General features: G+C 37.6%; 1 protein-coding gene across 1 annotated transcript in view; it reads left to right on the top strand.

Moving 5' to 3' along the window:
* The first annotated feature begins 6 nt into the window (after window positions 1-6).
* The window catches only part of LOC129753193 (polypeptide N-acetylgalactosaminyltransferase 5-like), a 38,762-nt gene continuing 14,071 nt past the window's right edge, over window positions 7-24,697 (top strand). The window contains exons 1-3 of the mRNA XM_055748993.1: window positions 7-21; window positions 1,153-1,282; window positions 15,765-16,053. Of these exons, the coding sequence (XP_055604968.1) occupies window positions 18-21; window positions 1,153-1,282; window positions 15,765-16,053 (423 nt within the window). The 5' untranslated portion in view covers window positions 7-17. The remainder of the gene's footprint in view (window positions 22-1,152; window positions 1,283-15,764; window positions 16,054-24,697) is intronic.

Below are 24,697 nucleotides of genomic sequence, written 5' to 3'. Positions count from 1 at the left end.
ACGGCAAACCCGGTGAAATGGGTAAGTTTGGTACTTGATACTGGTACTTGGTACTTTGGTATTTGGTAAATGTTTGGAACTCTTGTTTGCTTAATTGTTTTAATGGTATGTTACCATTTTACTTGATTATACTAGGTTGAACAGGCGTGCTATTTCAATTAAAATAGAGAACTATACATACTATGGAGTGTTTTGTATCAATTCTCCAAAAAAAAAACAAACGAAATTTTAGTCATACGACAAAGACACTCCAACAAAAATGTGATCCAATTGGCTCTTCAAACATCCAGATTACCGTTTTCGAAATTCCCAGCTCAATCATAGTTAATTGAATTCTCGGTAACCTCATTGCGTTCTGAATTAACACAGCACAGTTGCACATTTCCCCTTTCGCAAATTTGCAAATGCATGTTATGTCGGATTGTTATCCGCTCAACACCCAGAAATGCCGGTATATCTCCATTCCCATTCCACAGCGACGCCACCGAAACAAACATTTTCTTCCCAGGTGGGTCCCGAAATGGGCGTGCAATGCAGGCTCCGACATCAGGACCAACTTTTGGCCATTTCGTTGCACAATTAGATTATTTACTCACTTTAATGCGGTAATGACAGTAGCAAATCGTTGCGCTTTCGACGATGCAGATGATCTGGAATTGCGACTAACTAGGGGTAGGGTGCTTGTTCCTATTTTTGAAAAAGTTTATATCGGAAATCGATTAGAGCTGATTTCTTGTTTTGAAACAAGAAGAATTAATATAATTATATATAAATTTAGAATAAAATATTTCGTCTGAAATTTAAAGAACATCCCTTATGTTTATATGCTAATTCCATTACTGCCCTTTGAAAACATATAATGTAAATACGAAACTGATTGCACAATGGTTGTTAGGGTTGATCCAATGATTTTGGGTAACGTACCAACTAGACTTCAACCCCCATTTTTTGGATCACCCAGTCCAGTGGCAATAGTAAGGGAAATTTTCCTGAAAATCTCTACGAATTCCGGTACTCCAATCCATCAATTTTTCAAATAGTAACAACAATCAATCAGAAACTTTTCCAAAGCTCTTGTTTGAAAAACAAATTAAATGCATTCATTTCAAAAGCGTGTCGACTGACTCTCACTGTATCATTTGTCGTTCCCAGGTAAGCCGGTGAAAATCCCTGCCAACCAGCAGGAGCTAATGAAGGAAAAGTTCAAGGAAAACCAGTTCAACCTGCTGGCCAGTGATATGATTTGGCTAAATCGATCCCTGACGGATGTGCGGCATCACGAGTAAGTATCAAATCAATGAATTTTAAATCCAATGAATGTAATATTATGTAGGGCTAGGTGGGGTAATTATGAACAAAATTTCTTCATTTGGCACACTCACAGCCACCATATGTTTATTTCTTATCATAAATTCTGAAAACCTGCCAATAATGAATGTTTCCGTGCTCTTTATCATTCTGTAGAGCAACTTTTTTTTTCTCGTCGCAACCCACGTCCTTGAGACGTCTGTTCATAATTACCCCGTCTGTTCATATTTACCCCCCTGTCTAGGGGGTAATTATGAACACGGATTACGGACTTGGTATAAAATTTTTGAAAAGTAACAGTATTTATACGTTACATTTACCCATAGTAAGCAGTGTATGGTGATTTTTTTCTTAAAAAATTATGTTCATAATTACCCCAAAACCTGTTCATAATTACCCCGAACGCTGTTCATATTTACCCCGAGACTTGTCCAATATGATTTATATGGTGTCAACAAATCTCAATTCAACTCCAAATATTGAAAATAATTAGCAGTAATAAGAAAATGGGTTGTTTTATAAAAACTCAATTCAATTCATGTATAAAACTTTTAAAATAAACAAATGTAATCAAAATTTAGAGGTTAAGCAACACAAAAATAGCAATTTAGCGTTCTTTTGTATTGATTTTTTGTATCTTTTGTTTCGGTAGTTAAAATTTTTGTTGCATGTTTTACGTTTTGGTTGGTTTCTTTTTCTTTCGTTTCTTTGTCTTTGCAGATCAGTTTTATTTGAAAGGGCCTCTCCATACGTGTAAAATTTTAGGCGAGTTAGGCTACTCGATAGTTTTTACATCCGTTTTAAATGTCCTGCGCAGTAAACATCAAGTTTTCACCTAAATGTCGTGGGTTAGGCTTTTCACGTACGTGCGAGATATCATGAAATTGAAACAGATACATCTACAGAAAATTCTATTTTTTTCAAGATGGTTGTATCAAAAAACATTCATTAAAATCTTGAATCAGTGAAGAGTCATATTTTGCAAGGCTTGTCAGTTCTATATGATCGACTGTTTTGAAAAATATTTACACTAATTTTTTTTTTTTCACCTGTACGAAATTTCACATTATTTAGTAGCTCTATTTTCTCAAGAAAAAAAATTTATTACTGCAGAAGTTTTCCTCACCAAACTGAAAGAGAAAATCTTCAACCAAAAGATTTCCATTTTGTACTAAATTTAAAAAAATGTATTCGAACAAATAAAGATTGAAAAAGTAACAAAGTTTAAAGATAAAACAGCAAGATCATAGATTTTGGATCTTTGTTATCCGAATGTAACTCATAAACAATTTTTCTCTTTTTTTTTCTTTTTTTTTTGTTTCGATTATATTCGTTTTACCATTTTTATGGCATTCGCGACTTTATCAACGTTGCAGTTGGTGGATCGTTATTGAAAAACTTATCCGGTACAACTGTGTTCGATGTTTGGTGAGAAATTTTTTACTAGGAGAGGAGGGGGAAGGGGGTCTGAAATGCTTGGGTAATAAATGAATGGCCCCCTAAGTTGATGAATAAAACATTTGGCCATCAAAAAGCCAAAGAAATGTCAGGAAATGTGTGTTCATAATTACCCCATAGGACGAAAACTATGGGGTAAATATGAACACTCATCTGTGAACCTGTGCGAATAAAATATTTCAAAATTCTTTCAAAATCCAGACAAAGCATCATTAACCGGATGTAAAACAGTTGATAACAACATTCTAGCTGGATTTCCTATGATCAGATATTCAAAACATTGAACACTGTCCAAAACGATTTCCGTTCCACGGGGTAATGGTTTTTTAAAACATCTGAAATGATATCATTAGGATTTGAAAACAGATCGGAAACAGCTTAAAGCTATCAATCGGATGTTAAACTATACCTTTTGGAACTTTTTGTGTTCATTCATCCCCCACACCAGCGCGTATGGCACTTGTTCGGAATTACCCCGTGTTCATAATTACCCCACTTGACCCTATGTACTACATAGGTATCTTTTTGTGATTGTATCCGTTTACCCGAAAACTTTTGCTCAGAATGATCTTTCTCCAGAATTACAAAAACCCGAAATCAAACTCCAAAATGCACTAATTTCCGTCACCCCAATTTACAAAATGATTTTTTAAGTTAAACACTTATTTAAAAGTTTCCAACTAAATTTATTTTAGAACCAATGCTGTATTTCGTTTAAGGTATGGGTACTCAAATTGATTTTACGCTAACCAGTGTGCCTTTGAAAATTAGTTTTGGCAACCGACTCCTCACGCTGCGCGTTCGAATTTAAAAGAAATATTGTCCTTCACAATGTCGCGTGGCGGACGGGGCTAAGGGATCACCCCTACTTTTCAGGCAGATCTAGACTAATGTTTTAGGGCCGTCGCTTTCGACGGCGGGTTTCCCATTCTTCAAATTTGTACATACATACAGTGTAACGTTAAAAAATGCGGAAATCTTTCATCAAGGTTCAAAAACAGTTTTCTTGATGTAAACAAGATTTAAAAATTTTTCATGCATTCAGGCATGTAGATGAACTTATTAAGAAACAATAATACGATGTCGATATGTTCACTTTCGCTCTCAACACTCTCTTAAGGCGAGATCTGAATCGAGAGCATAGCTTCTCAATATACATAAGCCTCTGACATATAAGTCCACACTTCAGAGATAGAAGCCTTCTGAGAATCGAGACTTGGGAGATCCACAGGCCATCGTTTTAACATACGCCCATATCAAAGAGTCGAAAGAGTTCAAATCCGAACTGCTCGGAGGCCGAAGATTCTTCGGTTAAAACTTCAGATTATCCTCCAGCCTGTTTTGGGTCTTTTTGAGGTATGTCATGGGCTCCATCTAGCTGGAAAACATCATTCTCGGGTTCATCGAAGTTTGCCCGAATCCGTGGAAGCACCTGATTCTTCAAAATGACCATGTAGACTACAGTTTTAACTTTTACTCCAGCTTTTATGAAAATAAGAGACATCTTCAATACTTTTGAAGCAAGCTCCAAATACTATGACTCTGGTGGGATCCTCGATAGTAAACTCGAATTTCACACTCTCTGAAACATCCTTGGCCTTCAGAGCTGAATTATGTACCGATCCGTACGTAAATTGGACACCAGATCAATCAAAAAAAGTTTCACGTCTTAGAACACGACGATCAGCTGCAGCTTCTTCAAGTTAGACAGAAATCGCTTTGAGCGCTCAAGTCACAGTGCTTTAAATCGTTCTGTTATCAACTGTCGCCATGATCTTGCCTTTGATGATACATTTGATCAATCGTTTCATGGAGGAATTCGTGATATTCGCTTCCTTAGCCAGCCTCCGGACTAATCTTACTGGATTCCGCTTTACTTTCGTCTTGACCTATCTTTCCACTTTTAAATTTCGTGCAGACCATGACCTCCAGCTTTCGAGGACATGCTCCATCAAAGAAAGAACGTTTTACGCGGTAAAAAGACGCGAGATGACATGCTACAGCCGTCGCAATTTGCTTGGAGATTTTTGGGCGTGAAGCAAACTTGTCAATATCTCCTTTGTGTACGTCTAGCCGATATAGCATATACTGTACTACTACATTGTTTACGTCAATGGACAGATAAAGGTTAGAGCTATTACACCCACAAACAAATTTCCTCAAAAATCGTCAAAAAACAACCCAAAACGGACTCCTAAATTTTGTTACATTTTTCATTGGTCATATTGTATATCCGGTGAGGTTGTCTCCCTCAACGTGAATGGATCCATAGGACCATCTTTCATCTAGATGACCTGCTTCTGGTGCGTTCTCAATGACATTCCTGAATGCTTATGTTGACGTGCTTGACGACCTTCTGTAGCCCTGGTTCCAGGACTAAACAGTGACTCTTGCTCTATGACGTCCTATTGGATCCAATCCGACTGAGTCCAAAGATTTTCCAATGGACCCTGCTCGTTGACCTTTGAGTGGCTCTTTATCCGATGAGTTTTTATCCGGCTGCCTAACCGGTCCGACAGCCTGCCATGGCTTCGATTCGACTACATTCTTATGGACCATGTCCAACGATTTTCATCGACATCTAGTTCGACGGTCTTTCGAGAACTACGATCCTCCAGTGGCAGTGTATGGAAATCTCCCAGTGGCTATGACGCAATGACGTTCTATGCCTCCTCTCCTAAAACCTTATCGTGGCTCAGTTCCGACAAACGTGAGTCTGGCTCGACGACCTTACAATAGATCTGGTCCGACAACCGTCCAGTGGCTCCTGATCCGACGTTATTCTAGAAGCTCAGTTAGGTAACCTCTAAGTTGCTGTCGATTCTTCAAAAGAGGCGTGTCATGCATCTGGCCGGACAACCTGCTCGTCGAATTTCAAATGGATTTGATTCTGCGACCTTTACGGCTACTAGTCTAAAAACCTTCCAGTGGCTCTGCCAACAACTTTTCAGTAGCTCCTGTCTTACAATCTCTCAGTAGTGATTTTGACTCGATGACCTTCTCTAGCTCGTCAACCTTTCAATGATCCCGGGTCAAAGATTTTTCAATATAAATATTTTTTCCCTGATGATTTTTCAATATAAATATTTTTTCCCTGATGATATTTCAATCGCCCTCTTTGATCTATCTAAAAAGGCTTCAGGCCCAGGCTTCAGTCGCTTGCTAAGTGATCTTCTAATCTGATGCAAATATAAGAGTAGTTACCTGAGTTTGTTTTGGTCTTAATGTAGTTTTTTTTTTCTTTGAATAGAAAGTCCGCTCTGTCGTTATTCGGCAAGTTTCTGTTGTAGCCCACTTTCTGTTTTTATTTTTTTGTCGGAAACATTTAGGAAAAATGCTTATTTTAATGCATTTTAGTCAAATTCTGTTTTTCTTTCTCTTTTTGCTTCAGAACTCTACAGAAGATTATACAAAACTATAGCGAATAATACTTACCAACACATATGGTCTTTGATCTTGATAACTTCTTGTTCTCTTTTAAGGTTGTACGGAGTTTCAGAGAAATTTCAAGCCAATACTTAGCTTAGCTTAGCTTAGTTGACTACTCATATCCACCTTAAATCATTGAACTTGAAGTGCTTAGATATAATCATTCATTTAAAACTTCAGATAAAATAATTGATTGGACTTTGCTTAACTTAAGCACTTCAAATTCCATGATAGCTGGCGTGGCTAAGCAGAACAAGTTCTACCTCGCCAATGCGCAATGGTTGCTAATCCGTGATTGATCGAGGTCATCAGCTTTGTGCAAGGGCCAAAAGAATGGTGCATGCGACTAGCAGTTCATTCACAATGCACAAAACTCATGCTCTCCCTTTGAAAATGATCAATAACGGCACCGGCCACGTCCTAGTAGCAGAGAAATTACACGCCAATACTTAGCTTAGCTTAGCTTGATTGACTACTCACATTCACCTTTAATCATTGAATCCGAAATGCTTCATCATTAGATTTGAAAAGTTTTTTAATCCTGGCTCTGAACATTGTGCTGACTTTTTGAATTAAATGTATTTTACGAATATATCTTGATTGATATCATCATTTTTTATGCATTTCGAACACCATAATCGCAGGCGTGGCTCAGTAGAAATAAATCCACATCGCCAATGGTTGCTACTCCGTGATTGACCGAGGCCATCAGTTTTGTACAAAGGTCAAAAGAATGGTACTTGGGATTACTATTTCATTCTCATTGTACAAAACTGATGCTCTCTCTTTGAACATCAATAACGGCGCCGGCCACGTCCTAGTAGTCAATGGATAGTTGGGAAAAATTAAGAAAGGGATGAAAGATATAACTTTGCGCTTTAGGACCGAGGTCACCTCTGCATCCTAGCAAATAATTTTTTCTGGGATGGGGTGAAAGGATATGATCAGGAGACACTTCTGACTAGTGTAAAGATCAGAATAAACTATAATTTAAATCCTAACCTTATGTTGGATTCTGGAGGAATGTTAAATATGATTCATGCAAATGTATTTTGTTTTCATGATATTTTCAACGAAAACCTGAAAAAAAAATTTTACTGAACATCTTGACTTCCTGCTTGAAATTCTTTATTTTTTAACATAATTCAACGAATGCTTTCTTTTTTTTGCATTTTTGCACGATTTTTTTAAGCTTTAATAACTTTTTTACAAAAGACGAAAAAACTGATTTTTAAATCAATAAAAACTGGTTTTGAATAATTCAATATAAACTGTTAATGAATAAAATGTACGAATAAATCAGTCTTATGTTTTTTTTTTATTAATGATTGGTTTTTTCAAAAAAGTACAAAAAAAATTACACAGACTCATATAATCATCACTTTGTTTTAACTTCATCAATCATGAAACAATATTTTACTATCCTTGTACCGGCGTATTATTGTTGTTGATTTTATAAAAAAAAATTTGCTTAAGATTAAATCCTTTTAATTGCTGCGGAATCATGCATCTCGATTTTGTAAATTATATTAAATCTCATAATCATGATTTAATTTAAACTAGAACTTTATAACATTAAACAGCTAATATGTATGTTTGCAGATGATCGAAGATAATATTGATGAAAAACATTGAGCATTCAAAGGTACAAATGCCTTCTTGAATGTTATTAGTATGTTTGTTTTTAATTGCAGTTTACATATATATATTTCACAAAACAATGAATCGAGAAGTCAATTAGTTAAAAAGACAAAGTTGTTTTTGCGAACGTCAAAATAAAACTATTAAAGCCTTTATTTAGTTCTAATGATATGTGTTGATGCATATGAGAGATTATGTTTAATTCACCTGTTTTAAAGTTACTGTGGTACTGCTTTGTCGAAATATAAATCTTAAGTATCTTCAGAAAAAATTATTGTAGGTATGGACAGTTTCTTGTCCTCAAGCTTCAATGTGAGGAGAAGTCAATACAGCCAGTGAAATTCCCTTAAGTAGTTCCTTAGACTGAATTTTTTTCGTAAAACCGTGGGACAATGAGATAAATTTATCATCCGAATTCCAACCGAGCATGAGCAAATCAAGCCCGAAATAGTGCTTTTCCTCGGGCGATTCTTAATTAAGATTTTCTTTCACTATTCCCGATTAAAATAGAAAATTTCTCTATCAATATATCATTTGGCAACTATTCTCCGATTGCATACATCGACATTCACGAAAAGTTTTAATTTTTAATCATCTACAAATTTTTCTCAGAAGTCTTAAATTGTTATTCGTAATTGAAATGGCAACACTTCAACATCAGTTGTTAACCAAAGGACTAAAGAAGTAATGAGTTCATATATGCTGTGAATTTCCAGCCAATTATATCAGCTCTTCTCTCCAACTCAAGCAGCAAAATACACCCACACACACAAACATGGGATACATAACGTACCCGAACTTACACATAGATAGTGAGAGAGAGAGTGAGAGCAATGCGTACCAAACCAAACCTATCCCGCATCTATCAATCAACGGCTGGTCAAAGAGAATCAACTGTCGTAACCAGTGGTCTCGTTGTACCATTCTGTATCTAACCTCTACAGACTCTCCGCTTTGACAGTCACACAACCGTACTTCAACATCCGTTCGCTAATGCAATATCGTTCAAACTGAATTCCATAGCCTGCTTTTCTCAGACCACTTAGGCGGCATCCATAAATTACGTAACGCAAAAAATGCACTTTTTTACCCCCTCCCCCCCGTATGTCACAAATCGTAACGCTTTGACGTACCCCCCTTCGAAAATTACGTAACGCTGATAATTACCCCCCCCCCCCATCTTTTCATGTTTTTAAATACAGATTTTCGAAGATAAAACAAATTAACATGATTTTTTTAAACGTTTTACAAAACGGAATTTATATCTATCCAAATCGCTTCTTAGTACTCATTGATGATAACTCTTTGATAAAATAAATTGAATGTCTTAATCCGAGTTGCTCTGTGCTTGTTCACTGATGATCTACCTTGTTTACTTTAGTTTGTTTAAGGAATATAACTTGTTATGCAAAATATACTCAACTAAGTAATATTCGTCGGAATAATCAAAATTGCATTTTTTTTAAATCAATTGAGAAAAAAATAGTAAAATTTCCGTCTTAAGGTTGAACTGAGTTCTTGGGAGTAAATGAACCTAATATTCGGTTTTCCAACGGTTATTTAACGGATATTCAATCCGCATTTGGTGGAGTCTATCTCAGAATCTTTAAAGGGGAAAAGTTACAAACCAGTTTCAATAATGTTGAAGCCTACAAATTTTAAGCAAATTATGGTAGGTTTATCATTCTGCGGAAATGGCATGACATAAAAATAGCTGCGATTAAGTAAACTGAAATTTTTAAGGAAAAAATCGTTACGTATCGATGAGCATACCTCCCCCCCTCCACCAATGTCACAATTCGTAACGCTCGAGCTTACTCCCTCCCCCCCCTAGGATCGTTACGTAATTTATGGATGCCCCCTTATTTGACTTTCCTCTCTTTTTCTCTCGTATTTTGCTGCATACTCACTCTTCACAATCAGTAATTTTCTGTCTCTTACGCTCAAAACTATATTTTTTATCACGCACTGGGTTAATTGTCCTTTTTCTAGCACTGATATAAATTATCAGTTTGTCTTTATTCTTTAAATCAGATTTATTTTTCTTTTCCGTATAAACACTCTATTACTTCTATTCACTACATCAACCAAACTTGTTTCTTGTCGTTCTCTTCCTGCATTCTGCATTATAAAAAAGAAAGGCGAGCGACAATCTTTAACTGAGAATGCTTTTTCTCACATATCATTTGCTGGTTACCTCGTTCTCACTTTTCCAAATTTGTTCAATTAGTACTAACTGTGCTTTCACAACGAACAAAAGTCATCCACACAAAATCATACATACTTGCACGAACCCAATTCTAACAAATCAACAAAAAAAAATGCTCACAAATTACTATTAAAACTTTGAACCCTCTTGCAACTTAATTGATTCCGCTAATAAGACTTGTCATGACTATAGGAAGAATCATCGCCAATCAAATTCTAATGTAATGAACTCTCCTAATATTACAGAATGTAATGTTTTTCAACTCTCCCTTTAAGCTACTCTCTGCTGCTGTCCAACCCCATTCAGCAACCTCACACACACCAAATTAAATTATGCTGGGGAAAAAATATAACAACCTTCACAAATGCATGCAGGCAGGGACTAGAAAACCATTATAACTGATCTCATTCAAATTTAAAACTAACTATACACATTTAGGGGAATGGACTCTAGTTATACTGCTGCAGTTTAATATTAATTGGAGTGATCTCACCAAATTTCCCGCAACAGCTTCGTAACGCCATGTTCCTCTCCCGCCGGAATATCAAAAATTGCCTTCCGCCGTACCACTTTACTTCGAATATTACTGTTCCCTTGGCGGCCATATTTGTGGAAATTTCACGTTTTTCTATTTACACTTTTCACGTATCACAGTCAGTTTTTCCACAATTATTTCACCATTCACAACACCGCAACCACCTTTCACAAGCAATCCACCGAAATTTCTTTTTAAAAACTATTAAAGCTAGTCAGAATAAAACTTTTTCTAGCAGCTCCAAACCTATCAGACGGTTCTACACCAGAGCTGCCCAGAGAAATTACACGCCAATACTCATTACAAACTCTTCTGTGAAACCATGAGCTCGGAATCGGGGACCTATTTATAAAAACATTTGTTGTCTGCAGAACTAGCACCACGAGGGTCTTCACTGTACTTTGCGAAACGCACAGGCCGTTTAGAAGGTTGAAATTGATCCTTAAGGTCGAAGTCGTAAGATTTCTACTATTATATCGCAATTGCATGCCGACGAAGAAGTGGTCCGATTGCGATTGCGGCGACGGAAATCGTTCTAGGGAAGGTTGCAGTCTGCTAGTATCCCTGTATGGAGGGTTATTCAACCAAAATTGCGGTGACAACACCTGCAGACCATCTCTCGAATCACATATGAGCACCTTGTTTTCAACTCTTCTGGCTTGTGGGATGAACAACTTTTCGATGATCATCTCATGAATTTAAGTTCGCTCGAGCAAGTCTTCCTTATTGAAGGTCATCTGTGGTCATGTACATCAATTCACGGCTGCTATTCTTTTATTTTCAATGAGTTGTTCGCTCAGGTGTTAATATCATTTCACGAATTGTATCCAAATGCATGAAAAGCGACCTGCTTCCTCAGTTTGGGTCCCAGTTTGGGTCCCAGTTTGGGTCGACAACTCATTTTGCGTTTCGGAACCTCCGGGACCCGACTCACTAAAAGAGTAGTTGCGCAAAGTGGTGGCTACCTAGAAGTCAACACTTAGAGGGGTGTCAAGCCCAAGAGGTGTAAGACGAAGCACAGTGATGGTAGCGGTGTGCGACATGACCATGCCCAGAAGGAACACACCGAGGTGGTGGCCATGACCAGCTTACTGGTGGGCTTCAGAAATAGCTGAGCTTCGTACTAGCTGTCTAAAAGCCAGGCGACGAGCTCAATGAACGAGGAACTTGTGGCCATCACTAAGAAATTTGCGGTGAATAAGGCCCCTGGTCCCGGCGGGATCTCAAATTTAGTGCTAAAGGTGGCGGTACAGACGATTCCGGATACCTTCAGCAGAGTGGTGCTACAAAAGTGTCTTGACGAGGGATCTTTTCCCAATTCGTGGAAAACGGCGAAATTGGTGCTACTACCGAAACCTGGGAAACCCCCAGGGCATCCATCATCATACAGACCCATTTGTCTGCTGGACACCCTTGGTAAGCTACTGGAGAGGATAATATTAAACAGACTTATTATCAACACAGAAGGCGAAAGTGGACTATCGGACAGACAGTTCGGTTTTCGGAAATGGAGATCTACGGTGGACGCCATCTGAATGGTGACAGAGTACGCATAGCGCGCATATAAAAAGAAGCGGACAGGTGTTCGTCACTGCGCCACGATCGACGTTAAGAATGCCTTCAAAAATGCCAGCTGGGAAGCGATTGCCAAAGCGCTTCACAGGATGCGTGTTTCCAATACCCTGTGCAGGATAATAAGAAGCTTCTTCGAAAATCGAGTCCTGACGTACGAAACCCAAACTGGGTTACGATCTATTGCCCTAATAGCGGGTGTTCCACAGGGTTCCATACTCGGACTTGTGCTTTGGAATGCCATGTATAATGAGGTGTTAACCCTGAAACTTCCAGCAAGCGTGCAGATAGTCGGAATTGCTGACGATATCGTGCTCATGATCTCCGGCGAAACAATCGAGGAGGTATTTAGAAGACCTTGCAACGGTGTCCGTAGAAAGGGTTGGTATCTGGATGTAGGGAGTTAAGCTTCAGATAGCTCACCATAAAACCGAAGTCCTGCTCGTGACCAATAAAACAGTTGTGCCGCACATGGAGATTACTGTTGGAGGGCACACGACATCTTCGAAACAGCAGCTGAAATACCTTGGAGTAATGGTCGACCATCGCTTAAGTTTCGGTGCGCATGTCAGATACAGTTGTGAAAGTGCATCGAAAGTCATAGATTCATAGGCCTGGATTATGCCGAACTGTCCAAACTACGATACGGAGGAGCGGCCTGGAGCTCCGCGATAGAGGTAGAGCGCAACAGATCCAAATTACGGAGCATCGGCTGATAGCCATGCGAGTTTCCTGTGCGTACAGGACCATATCAGCAGATGCAGCTTTTGTCATCGCGGGCATGATTCCCATCGACATAACTCTGGCGGAGGATATGGAGTGTTACAAAGCAAGAGCTGTTAGAGGAGTGCGTAAAATTCAACGAGCAGCGTCAATGAATGCTTAAGTGGCAGGAGCAATGGGACGCATCGAACAACGCAAGATAGACGCATAGACTAATCCCGCGACTTTCAGACTGGGTAAATCGGAAGTATGGAGAGGTTAACTTCTACCTGGCGCAGTTCCTTTCGGGTGATGGGTGCTTTAAGCAATACCTTCACACCTTATCAGCTCGCATTATTGTCCGGAATGCGTAGAAACGGAGGAATCGGCAGAGCATGCTATCTTTGTCTGACCAAGGTTCATTTCTAGGCGTCAGCAACTTCAAAATTTGAACGCTGAAAACATTGTGAGTGAAATGTGTCGCGACGAACAGTCGTGGCGTGCTATAGTCGACGAAAACTCGCAAATCATGCGCGATCTGATAAGAACCAGATAGTCAACCAAATTTGACAACTAATGGAAGGTTTTGGGCCTCGTATGACACTTCAATTCAAAAGCAACGCGATCTTAGGGCGCGGTATAACCCTAATCTGGACTCATACGTATGGTTGGACTTAAAAGGTCTCACGTACTCAGCTACGATCTTTCCTTCAGCAAAAGAATGCGGAGATACCATTCGGAGTGGTCGTGACGGGATTCTAGCTTGGTAGTTTCTCAATCGGCCATGCCTTGATGGTTGGAAATCTTGCGAGAGTGGTTGCTGTAACGGACGCGAATAACTTTGAAAGCGTTACCTAACCGGCACACGTTTCGAGGTCCACGGGATAGTGGATGCAGTGATGGGCGTGAGTTACTATGAAAGCGTTACCCAACCGGCACACGTCTCGGGGTCTTTCGTACCAGTCTGAAGTTGGCGATAGAGGAAAAGGAGAAGGAGGAAAAAGGAGAAAGAGGATAAAGGAGAACGATGATCATGGAGAAAACCCAAAATTGAGAAAAAGAAAAAGGGTGAGATGTATAAATGTAGTAACCCCTTGATGTAGCATCATAGGGTGAAACCAAAGGGCACATCTGGCACACGAAGCCCAAGGTTTTTTAGTGGGACGAACCCACTCACGGCAGCAAACACCCGGCTGAAGTAAAATTTCCATCTTGTAAAAAAACGAAGCACAGTGTTGTGCCGGAGGAGTCAGGGTTCGACACGCGTATCGGAATCTGAGTTTTTAACGTTGATCAGGGGGTCTTGTCCCTGACTCGTGTGTGCGACCAGAAAAAGTGTCGTCGACAACTCGTTTTGTGTTTTTGTACTTCCTGGACTGGATTCGAAAAGCTAGTAGTTGCGCTAAAGTGTGGACCTTTTTCAACGCGATGAGATGTCGGATCTCAACTCGTTATAGGAGAGGTTGTGCATCGAGTCGTGGTGAAATGAGGTCGTCTGCTGATAGTGGATTCGGAAACGAGCCTTGGAGCGCTTTAACGCGAAAGTCCTCTCACTGTTGAAGCAAAGTGTGTTAAATAGTTCGAGTTGAAAACAAAGGTCAGTGGCCCCAGGTGGACTTTATGGGGTAGAAGATTCAATGTAACTTGCAACATTGTAGCAATTGCATCCATGGACCCAGAGTAGCAAATTGGAGCAATGCAGTGACTCGCCGTGCCGTAGAATGCAATCCGTTAAAAGGATTTACCACCTGGGTTATCAACTAATAAAAAAGATAAGGGTCGACTCATATTATAGCTACACATGTATGTATATTACTTATATCTAAAATTCCACAGGGACCTCAGATTCTAATCTCAGCCGGAACCATACCCTAGGGCCTACAATGCCTCACAATAATACTCATGAACAAGTCAACCCTCAGCATATACTAACTGATGACCTTTCGTATGGAAAACTCAAGGCTTAACCTTAAACTTTAGCGACTGAAGGTCTTGACTCCTCTCTCAACGATTCAAGGTCTGATGACACCTTCTAATGCTCTCCTTCAACCAGAGCATTGATGAAACTAGTTCTATGAATCCGACAACTTACCGGTATCCCTTAGCTGTGGAATAATCCGTTCTTTACAATGTCCTTCTCGGAGTAGGTATATATATCCTAAGGTTTCTTACTCATTTGTAACCCCTCGTTTTCCTCTTACCGACTTAAGTTCAGACCTTTTCTCTTAACAATTCAAGGTCAAACCCCTCTGCTTAGCGCCTCCAGTTGTCCTTTATCCATTGAGACGTGTCCCAATCAATACTATGATACTATGGATCCGATGATTCCCAACAAAGAAGATGGAAAAACAATTCCGTTTCTTGCCATGTCCACTTTAGAAGGAATAACCCTTTCCTCCGTATTATTTACACTCAGCAAATCAAGGTCTGTCTTATCCTTCAAATGAGTTGAGGTCTGCTTCACCAATCGAGATGTGTCTCGATTAACACTTAATGAATGTTTTCCGTTGAAGAAGGGAGTATTTCTGGACTTTTTTTTTACGATGAACATTTTTAAAGAGGCAAGATACTTCGAGTTACTTAAGATCGGATGTCGTTCTTTCAAAACTCTTCTGTTGACATGCTAACACTTTATCAGCAAAAATAGCTGTAAGCTTAAATTTAATCATCGAAAAACTACTTTCTCTAGCATAAACATTCTAAAAAGAAAACTATTCAAAAACAAAACAAACAATTTTTGGTACCTTGAAGGTAAAAGAAAGAAACGCATTGACACATTTTTCAAGTAAACACTGTTTCACGATCAAATTTTATAAATTTTACAAACATTCATAAACAACTGCACATCTACCTTAGTGAACACTTATCTAATCTAATATATCTAATACATTTTCTTTCACCTTTTCTTAGCTGCAAAAAGAAACACTACCCAGCCAAGCTGCCCAGCACCTCGATTGTGATCGTGTTCCACAACGAAGCCTGGAGCACGTTGCTGCGCACGATCTGGAGCGTCATTAACCGATCGCCCCGGCCGCTGCTGAAGGAAATTATCCTGGTGGACGATGCCAGCGAGCGGGAACACCTGGGCCAGCAGCTGGAGGATTACGTGCGGACGTTGCCGGTGAGCACTTACGTGCTGCGAACCGGAAAGCGTTCCGGGTTGATCCGGGCCCGGTTACTCGGTGCCAAACACGTCAAGGTGAGTACATTTACTTATATTAGATTTGAGGATTTTTGTATTTTTGTTTTATTTTTAATTCTACTGAGAAATTTTGCACGCCTCGTCGTAATCATCCAACAACCAATGTTTCACTGATCGTTCAAAGTTAGTTAAAGAACACGGTTTTCCACAGTTGGGAATGTCAATTTGCACCGGAACTTTAGTAGATGTTGTTGGATAATAGACCATTCGTACCTCCATATCATTGCCCAAGGTTTCATACAGCTCGAAAACAACTGTTGCTCCGTATTCGGCTCGTTTCTTAACCAATGATTCTAAAACGAGGGTGTTGCACAAATTAGATAGTGCAGCATCATGAGCCGAGTAGAAAAATAGGGATCTGTTGGGCGACAGAGTTCCGTCCCGCTTGGCTTTCAGTTTTTCAAGAAGATCCTTCAGTATGGCTCCACCTCGAATTTTTTTCAGCTCGTCTGTTGCAGAAAATGTCAATAGATAACCTTGGCTGAACTGGGTAACATGTGATTAGCAAATCACCTTAAAAGAGGGAATGCTATCCTTTGGATACTTACTATATCATCTTCAAAACTCAAGACATTCAAAGGGACCGGTTGCCATCCAATGGAAAGATTCGCATTCTTCGGCGGTTGGTAGAACGAAGCCATCAAACTTTGAGCGGATAAAACGCATCTTTCAGATGCACTGCTTACAACCAGGGTTGTGTTTTTGGTGTACATACCATGGTCTGGCAACAGGATTCCATACCGGCTGCGCAGGCTTTTGCCCAATTCGTACATATGCTGGATGCCTTTCTGTGAGGGAAGAGTTAATAGAAAACTGTTAAAGTTTTTCAAGTTGAAGGGTATTGTGAATAACTAAAAGTTTCTAAGAAAAAGTTTGACAATTGGTTTTAAACATGGTTTGAAAAACGGATTGGCAGAAATGTTCAGTTCTCTATTAACAAGAAAAGGAATTCCAATTTACTTAAAAAAATATAACCATAAATTTATATTTAATTGCCTTAAAAAAACCCTTTTCCGAAAAAAAAAGGTTTCGTTCAAAGCTATAAAGATGGTGATAGGCGAAAGTCTACGATACTCTTACAGAATTTTAATCTGCGTTGTTTATTAAAAAAATCATGAACAGATTGATTCTTTAACTAAAGTTGGAACCGTGGCAAAATTTGACGAACACTTAAAATATGTAACTCTGAATCAGTATAAATCTCCAACATGGATCGAATAACGTTTAAAGCTTGGTTTTTGCAATCGTATGACTACGAAAACTGTGAATATGTTCGATACTACTTCCAAGCTGACTCTAATTACGGCTCTTCATCGTCATCTTCATCATTTGCTTGACTACGGCAACATGCAGAATAGTGGACCCGAAAATCATTGTATTTCAAAAAAGTGTATGTCACGCATCTTTTAACTGATAAAATATGTCAGTGGTAAAAATTGGTATTTTTCATTTGAAAAATGTTTCGAGTCATAGAAAACAATTTTGATGATGAAAATATTTCCGTCAACCGAAACTTGTGTAAAACGTCATATCATCATAAATATCAGTTTCTATACCACGGAAATCCATGTTATTAACGTTGAAAAGTGACAAATTGATTGATTTGAAAAAAAAAATTGACGATTTTTAAATATGCCAAAAACGTCAGAGGGGGGGAGGGGGGGGATACCGAAAATGAAAAAAAACTGACTTTATCACAGCTTATTTACTAAAGCTTGCTTTATTCAGGATTGGAACAAACTTTGGCTCTTATTGTGACGCTCCTGGTGGACGAATTTGGAAGTTCTTTTCGCCCACGTTTCGGGAATTTGGTTAGCTTCCCGTATGTATTTTTGTCATTCCGCAAATCGACTGTTCTCTGTAAACAATAAACAGGGAAGCCAAAAGAAGGGAAAAAAATGTGCACAGTTATTTGGGAAATTCATTACGGTCTGCATCTAGGCTTGCCAAACAGCTAAAATTGTCTAGAAATACTGTTTGGCGTTTTATCAAACGGTATAGGAAAAAAAACATTGACGACGATTCGGAAGCCTCTAGTCAATCGTCGGAGTGGAACTGTTGACCGGAAACTGCGTGGTAAGATTTTGAAGACGATTAAGAGAAATTCCAATCTGTCGGACCGTGATTTGGCCAGAAAATCCGGAGCTGCCCATAGTACCGTGAGGAGAATTCGACTCCAGGAAGGAATCAAGTCGTATCGGGCTAGCAAACAGCCAAATCGAACCATAAAACAGAATAGTGTGGCCAAAATCCGTGCTCGGAAGCTATACGACAAGGTGCTGACCAAGTTCGACGGGTGTCTTCTGATGGACGATGAAACCTATGTCAAGGCTGACTTCGGGCAAATCCCAGGTCAAAAATTTTACTTTGCAATGGCTCGAGGGGGTATTTTCAGCCAAATTTATTTTTTTTGCTGACAAATTTTCACGAAAATTTATGATTTGGCAGGGCATTTGCAGTTGTGGCAAAACAACGAAAGTGTGTCTCCAAAAATGAATTTAGCCGTTCATTCGATCCCGTAATGATTTGGCCAGATTTGGTAAACTGTCATTACAGTAAAATCGTTCAAGAATGGTATTCAGAGAAAGGGGTCCAGTTTGTTTCGGAAAACCTTAACATACCTAACTGCCACTAGTTCCGCCCTATTTAGAAATACTGGGCAATTATGAAGAGGAGACTCAAGGCAAAGGAAAGGTTGTCAAAGACATCAATCAAATGAAGACCTGGTAGAATAAGATAGTTAAAACGATGGACGAAGAAAGTGTGCGCCGCCTAATGAGCCGTGTTACAGGAAATAATCGAGATATCCTTCTAAACCGTGACGATAAATTTATTCCTTTTTTGAAGTATGAAGAAAACGAAACATTTTTATAAAAAGATCTTGAATTCAATAATAAATAACTTTAATACAAGCAATTGTTTTTGTTTCAATTCTATCTGAAGGAAGCTGTTGAAACTTACGTTTCCTTACGGCAGCAACCGATTTCTGCTGCCACGAGCCGAACCAAAACATTGCTTGATTTGGTTCCTCTTGCTATGTCCAATTCGCAATCGAGAACAATAGATCAATGGTTGTTAATGACAGGTGATGATGATAAACGCGATACAAATGTTTATATCATCACACGGTTAAGCGATACTACTCAAATTGGGTTCATGGTAACACAACAGTGTTGCCAGATGTTCTGGGTAAGAGTACCAATGAGTACTTTCTCGGTTAGGAAATATTAGAAGTGGAAAGTGACAATTAGCTATCGCTAATTGATATAGTTGTATTCTAATGACCTCACAGACGAAACTGAATAAAGATAACGCTATTCCACCACTGAAGCCTGCGTTTTAAACACAATCTTTATTCATACTCATATTGCTGATACACTACTATAGCTTATATTCTACTCAAAAGTTGGAAACTTGAAGCAACAATTTTCAAAGCCCATTTGGTTAAAAAATCATCGCTCCACATACCTCAGAAAATCTTAAAAATGTCAGAAATAAGTAAATTCATAGAATCGTCTAGTGATTGCCGAGAAACAATCCGTGAAATTTTCGAATTCTTTATTAGGATTTACTTCCGGTATTTTATTAGTAAACTTAGAAGAGAAACGAACACATAAAAATAGAATCTCAGTGGTTTCACCGTTGTTGTTTCTTTGAAAAGATCGAATTTATTTAACACTAAACCGTACTTTTTTCATGGATATGATGGCTAGCATCTTTCAAATGTTAAAACCTCCAGCCCACAGAAAGTGTACTGTATGCCGTGACTGAGAATCGATATCAAGGCCGCTGGCTGAAAACTGAAACTGAAGCATGAATGTTTTAAAGGACGAGAGATCGATTCCTAAATTTATACTTTGTATTAGAAGATAGAAAAGTGGGTCGTCCATATTAACTGCCTTATGGTAATGGTTCAATAGCAATAATTGCTCTATTATGCAAATGTCAGGACGAAAATTCATGCAAGGACGTTATTTAAAACGGAAAATTGATTCCTGGATTCAAATTTTCAATCAGACGATAGAAAAAGAGGTCTCCATATTAACTTTATTTTTGCAATCAGAAGTTTTAAAGACAGGGAGTGGTTCCTAGGAAGTTTCGAGCCCCTCCCCTTCCAAGAAAGGAAGGCCACCAGGCCAAAGTAAAGAAAAAAATCGAGGAAGGTGGAAACATATTGCTTAATAAAGTTATTGGGTTTCATTCATTTCAATTAACGGGTTAATATATGCTTATGTACAGTATTGGAAAATGCCACTGCTAACCATTTGTACAACTTCATTAAATACATGATATACACTATTCAAAACATCTATTAGCATAAACCAACGATTGGTTTGCTATCGTGTTTTGCATCCAAATTTTGCTTCAAATTATCAAATCGAACATATTTCTAACAATTTCGAGTGAAACGACACTTTTAAAGTCAACTTTTGGTTGTTAGAAAGTCATTATTTAATTAAAATAAGCCTTTGCGGAGAAAAATTACCCTAAAATAGCATTGAACTGGCCAGAAATAACTGCAAATGCCCAGAAACAGTGATTATTTTTTTTATTGTTAACGCTTTACAAATGCGAGATTTGTAAACAGGAACAAGACATTTACTACGAAAAACGAAGTTATATCATGAATTTTTTAACACTAGAAAGACCGCACCAGTCAAAATGACTGGTTGGACACTTTGTTTGTTGAATATCTTTTGCATACTTCGCTCTAAAAATTCGCAAAAAATACTACTTTTCATGAATTTTGAATCTCTACAAAACTGTGTATTTTTTATTTCACTAGCACTTTTAATAAGCGAGAAAAATTTCACCATGGACACTCGGACCGTGACCAGTCAAAATGACTGGTAAAATTCAAAACCCTATAACTCAAACAAGATAATTTTTTTTCGCTTGCTTTTGGTTTCATTTGCAAGCTACATTCAAGACAATGAGTCCTAGTTGATTTATGGTGGGCAGAAGTGTGTCATTCGTTATGAAATTATTGATTTTCGATGCGAAGTCGTGATGATATGAAGAACAAGTTCTCGGATTGGCCGCTGTGTGGCGCTTCAAGCAATTGACTCCCAATTTTTTTGGTCTGTTTTGTTGCTCAACTTTAATCGAACTTTATGTCAAAATTTGGCGAAATTTCATCAAGATTTGTAAAAGTTATGTTAGATTTAATACATGTCCATTCGAGTAATCGAGTAGTTTTAGGTGATAAATATGTTTTATACTGAACTAATATGAGTAAAATTATTATGAATTGAGTACTTATTTATTCAAATTTGAAGACATCAGCTATGAAACTGAATAATTAAAATGATATTTCAACATGGGTGCACGATATATTCTTATATGTTGGTTATCCACCATGGGTGCACGGATTCACCGCAGTATCTGCTCAAGTATGCATTCTTAGATTATTAGGCTCGACAAATTTCCAATGCAAGTTCACCTACAGGTATTCCGGCACCCGTGTATATACCTGGCCAGCTGGCAACTGATTGAACATTCTTATTATAAGAGGAAACACATCTTACCTGTCGGCAACTCATGGGGTTTGAACCCAAGAATTTTCTTGCCGATACAAGGAATCGAACCCAGTACACCTGGCATATCTGATAGACCTCATCGGATGCAGATATTTCAACATGGGTGCACGGAATGGCTGCAAATTCGCCGTTGTAAATTATAAAGAGTAAAATAGTTTTCAAATTGCTTAAAAACACAACATATTTTTGAGTAAGATAAGATAGGTATTTGAAATGCAATATTTGTCAATCGAAAAACTTTTAAGGAAAAATAAATCAACGTGTACATTTGACAATGTTGATTCATTACTCACTCGGTCCATAGTAACCGTTTCCCAATTTCTTGGATGTTGATCAGATCTTATCAGATAAATTTACGATTGCAAAAACCTGTTTTGTAATAATAAATAAAAACATTTATTATTTCAAGATAAAATTGAAATATTTCTTTTCCAGGAATGAAAAAACGGAACTTTAAATAAAAATCGATATTTAAATCATTATGTCTCAACATAAAAGACATGGTTTTGACTTTGGTTTGAATTGTAGAAATGCTTTTTTTAAATTTGCAAAAAGTCCAATATTTGAATAAAACGCGGTGAATCCGTGCACCCATAGTGAAAAACCATGTACATAACACAAATTTTTATTTGAATCTATAAAAGTCTTTATTCTTTACCTTTAGCATGCAAAAAAATTGATTTTGGATGAATAGCGGTGAATCCGTGCACCCATAGTAAATTGCTCTACTTATAGAAAAAAATATGCTTCAAAACCTACAATATCAGGTATAATTTATAGGCAACGTGTTGAAAAATTTCAGAGCGATGGATGCTAGAAAACATCTACTAAAAGAAAATTGAAGTGAAACCGTGCACCCATGGTCAATATTCATAGCCGTCTAACATGATTTTTTAATTAGATTGATAATGTGTTTTAATTTTTTGATAATTATTTGAAATATTCATTTTATGACATACACGCATTCGTCAACTATGCCAAACTGAGGTGATTCCGTGCACCCATGGTGAAAAAATATTACCATTTTTTAACAAAAATGATATCGAATAAATAACAAAACCATTTCAAAAGAAAAAGTTAAAAATATTATGATATAAAAAATTTCCCCTTTACCAGTCATTTTGACTGGTCACGGTCCGAATAGGTATATTCAATTTGCCGGTCCTTCTAGTGTTAACTAATACTGATAAGTTGTAGTTGTTTGGTCCAGCTGAAATATGGCTGTTGAATGCAAATTTAATCCTATAATCGACATGGTAGTTCAAATCATCCCCCTTTTTTAAATTTGTTTAAAACATGTTCTTCAAACTAATTTAACCTTGGTTTATGCTGATGGATGGATGTTTTGAACATTTGCAACTTGGATTCTGTCTGAAACTTAAGATTCATTTGGGCATTTTCTTTTGTATTAGAGAAAGGGAATGAAAGTTTAATTATCAATTATTACTAGTTTAGCTTGATTGACTACTCACATCCATCTTGAATCATTGAACACGAAATACCTCCTACATTTTCATAACAGTGCAATCCAAAATAAAATTTTAGCAGCGATCAATACATTTCAAGTTCCATGATCGCTGGCGTGGCTCAGTAGAATTAGTTCCACATCGCGAATGATTGCTACTCCGTGATACAATTTTCATCAGAGGTCAAAAGAATGGTGTCTGGGATTGACATCACATTCACAATGTCCAAAACTGATGCTCTCTTTTTGAATCATCAATAACGACGCCGGCTACGTCCTAGTAGTCAAGATATAGATTGGAGAAAGTTCAATTATCATTTATAACTGATTCAAAACTAGAAGTTTTTCCATTTTCTGGTGTTTTTTGAATTCTAATTATGCACAGAATATCTTCTAATCCAAAAAGTGGACTAAATAGGCTGAGTTTGAAAGGAATTTTGCGAAAAAAGTTCAAACAGTATAGTTTCTAAGATACTTTTAACGAGTCATACTAGGTACATGTGACATTCGAGGAAGGATAACCCTAACCGGTAAAATTCATATCATATCAAAACAAACAAAAAATAAAAACAGTCGATAAAGGGTTTGATTTAAAAATCATTAAGCTCCGATTTGAATTTTTTTTTAAAGATCCAGTTGGGGCAGTTTACACATCAAATGAAAACTTGATAAATGCAAGAAACCATATATAACATTGCTCACGTTTCTGCTTTCTGCTTTCAGTTTAAAATAGACAATTATTTTAAGTTTAAGTTAAAAAAGTTTAAGAAAACTGTATTTACGATATGAATTGGAGTTTTCCTTAATGGATGTATTGCAACGCACTCAGAGGTAATGTTAGCGAAAGGCTTAAATTTAGTATGGGAGAGTGGGGAATCATGGGCCACTTTTTTTCGTTGTTCCATAACTTCTTTATTATAAAAGATAAAATGAAAATAAAAAATGTTATGGTTTTCTACATTTTCAAGGTATCATAAAGGAATTTTTATAATTTTTAGTAAGTTATTTTCCCCAAATTCTGACTGTTTAAAAAAAAGCAATATTTTTTGGATTTTGAAAAATGGTGGGGAATCGTGGGCCACCGAATCCAAATTGACCAAATAACATGCAAAGTTTATGAGTTGACCCAAAACTGTGATTTCTTAATTCATTTTGTTATTTTAAAACAATTTCAGATGATGAAATAATAAAGAGAGCTGTGTATGATCGCATAGATTGCAAAACCTGGCTCGCGAACGTTTTGGAAAAAAATTTATACAGGATGGACAAAATATTTTTCATAACTCTTCATTTGGCATAAAAAAAACTTTACAGATAGGAAAGACGTATTTTAAGTTCTGAATGTGTATAAAAACATAAAAATATAGGTGATTCATGATGTGTGGCCCACGATTCCCCACAAGCTATGATTTGCAAATTGGTTGCGTTTGTGTGACTTATTGATGTTTCATCAAAAATTCCTTTTCCACGTGAAATATCATGACAAAACTAAGATCATTAGCGTATGAGCATATTTTTGTTGTGCACTTTAGGTTCCCCATCGATGAAATTAGCGGGCGTTTTTTAAATTATCTAAGTAAATTTTTCTAACTTTTTTTAGCTTGATAAATAAAAGAAGCATATAATGCGTATTTCA

Source organism: Uranotaenia lowii, chromosome 3 (assembly GCF_029784155.1).
Source record: "Uranotaenia lowii strain MFRU-FL chromosome 3, ASM2978415v1, whole genome shotgun sequence".
Taxonomy (NCBI): Eukaryota; Metazoa; Arthropoda; class Insecta; order Diptera; family Culicidae; genus Uranotaenia; species Uranotaenia lowii.
Note: the sequence above shows the minus strand (reverse complement) of the source record. Positions and strands in the feature narration are given on the sequence as shown.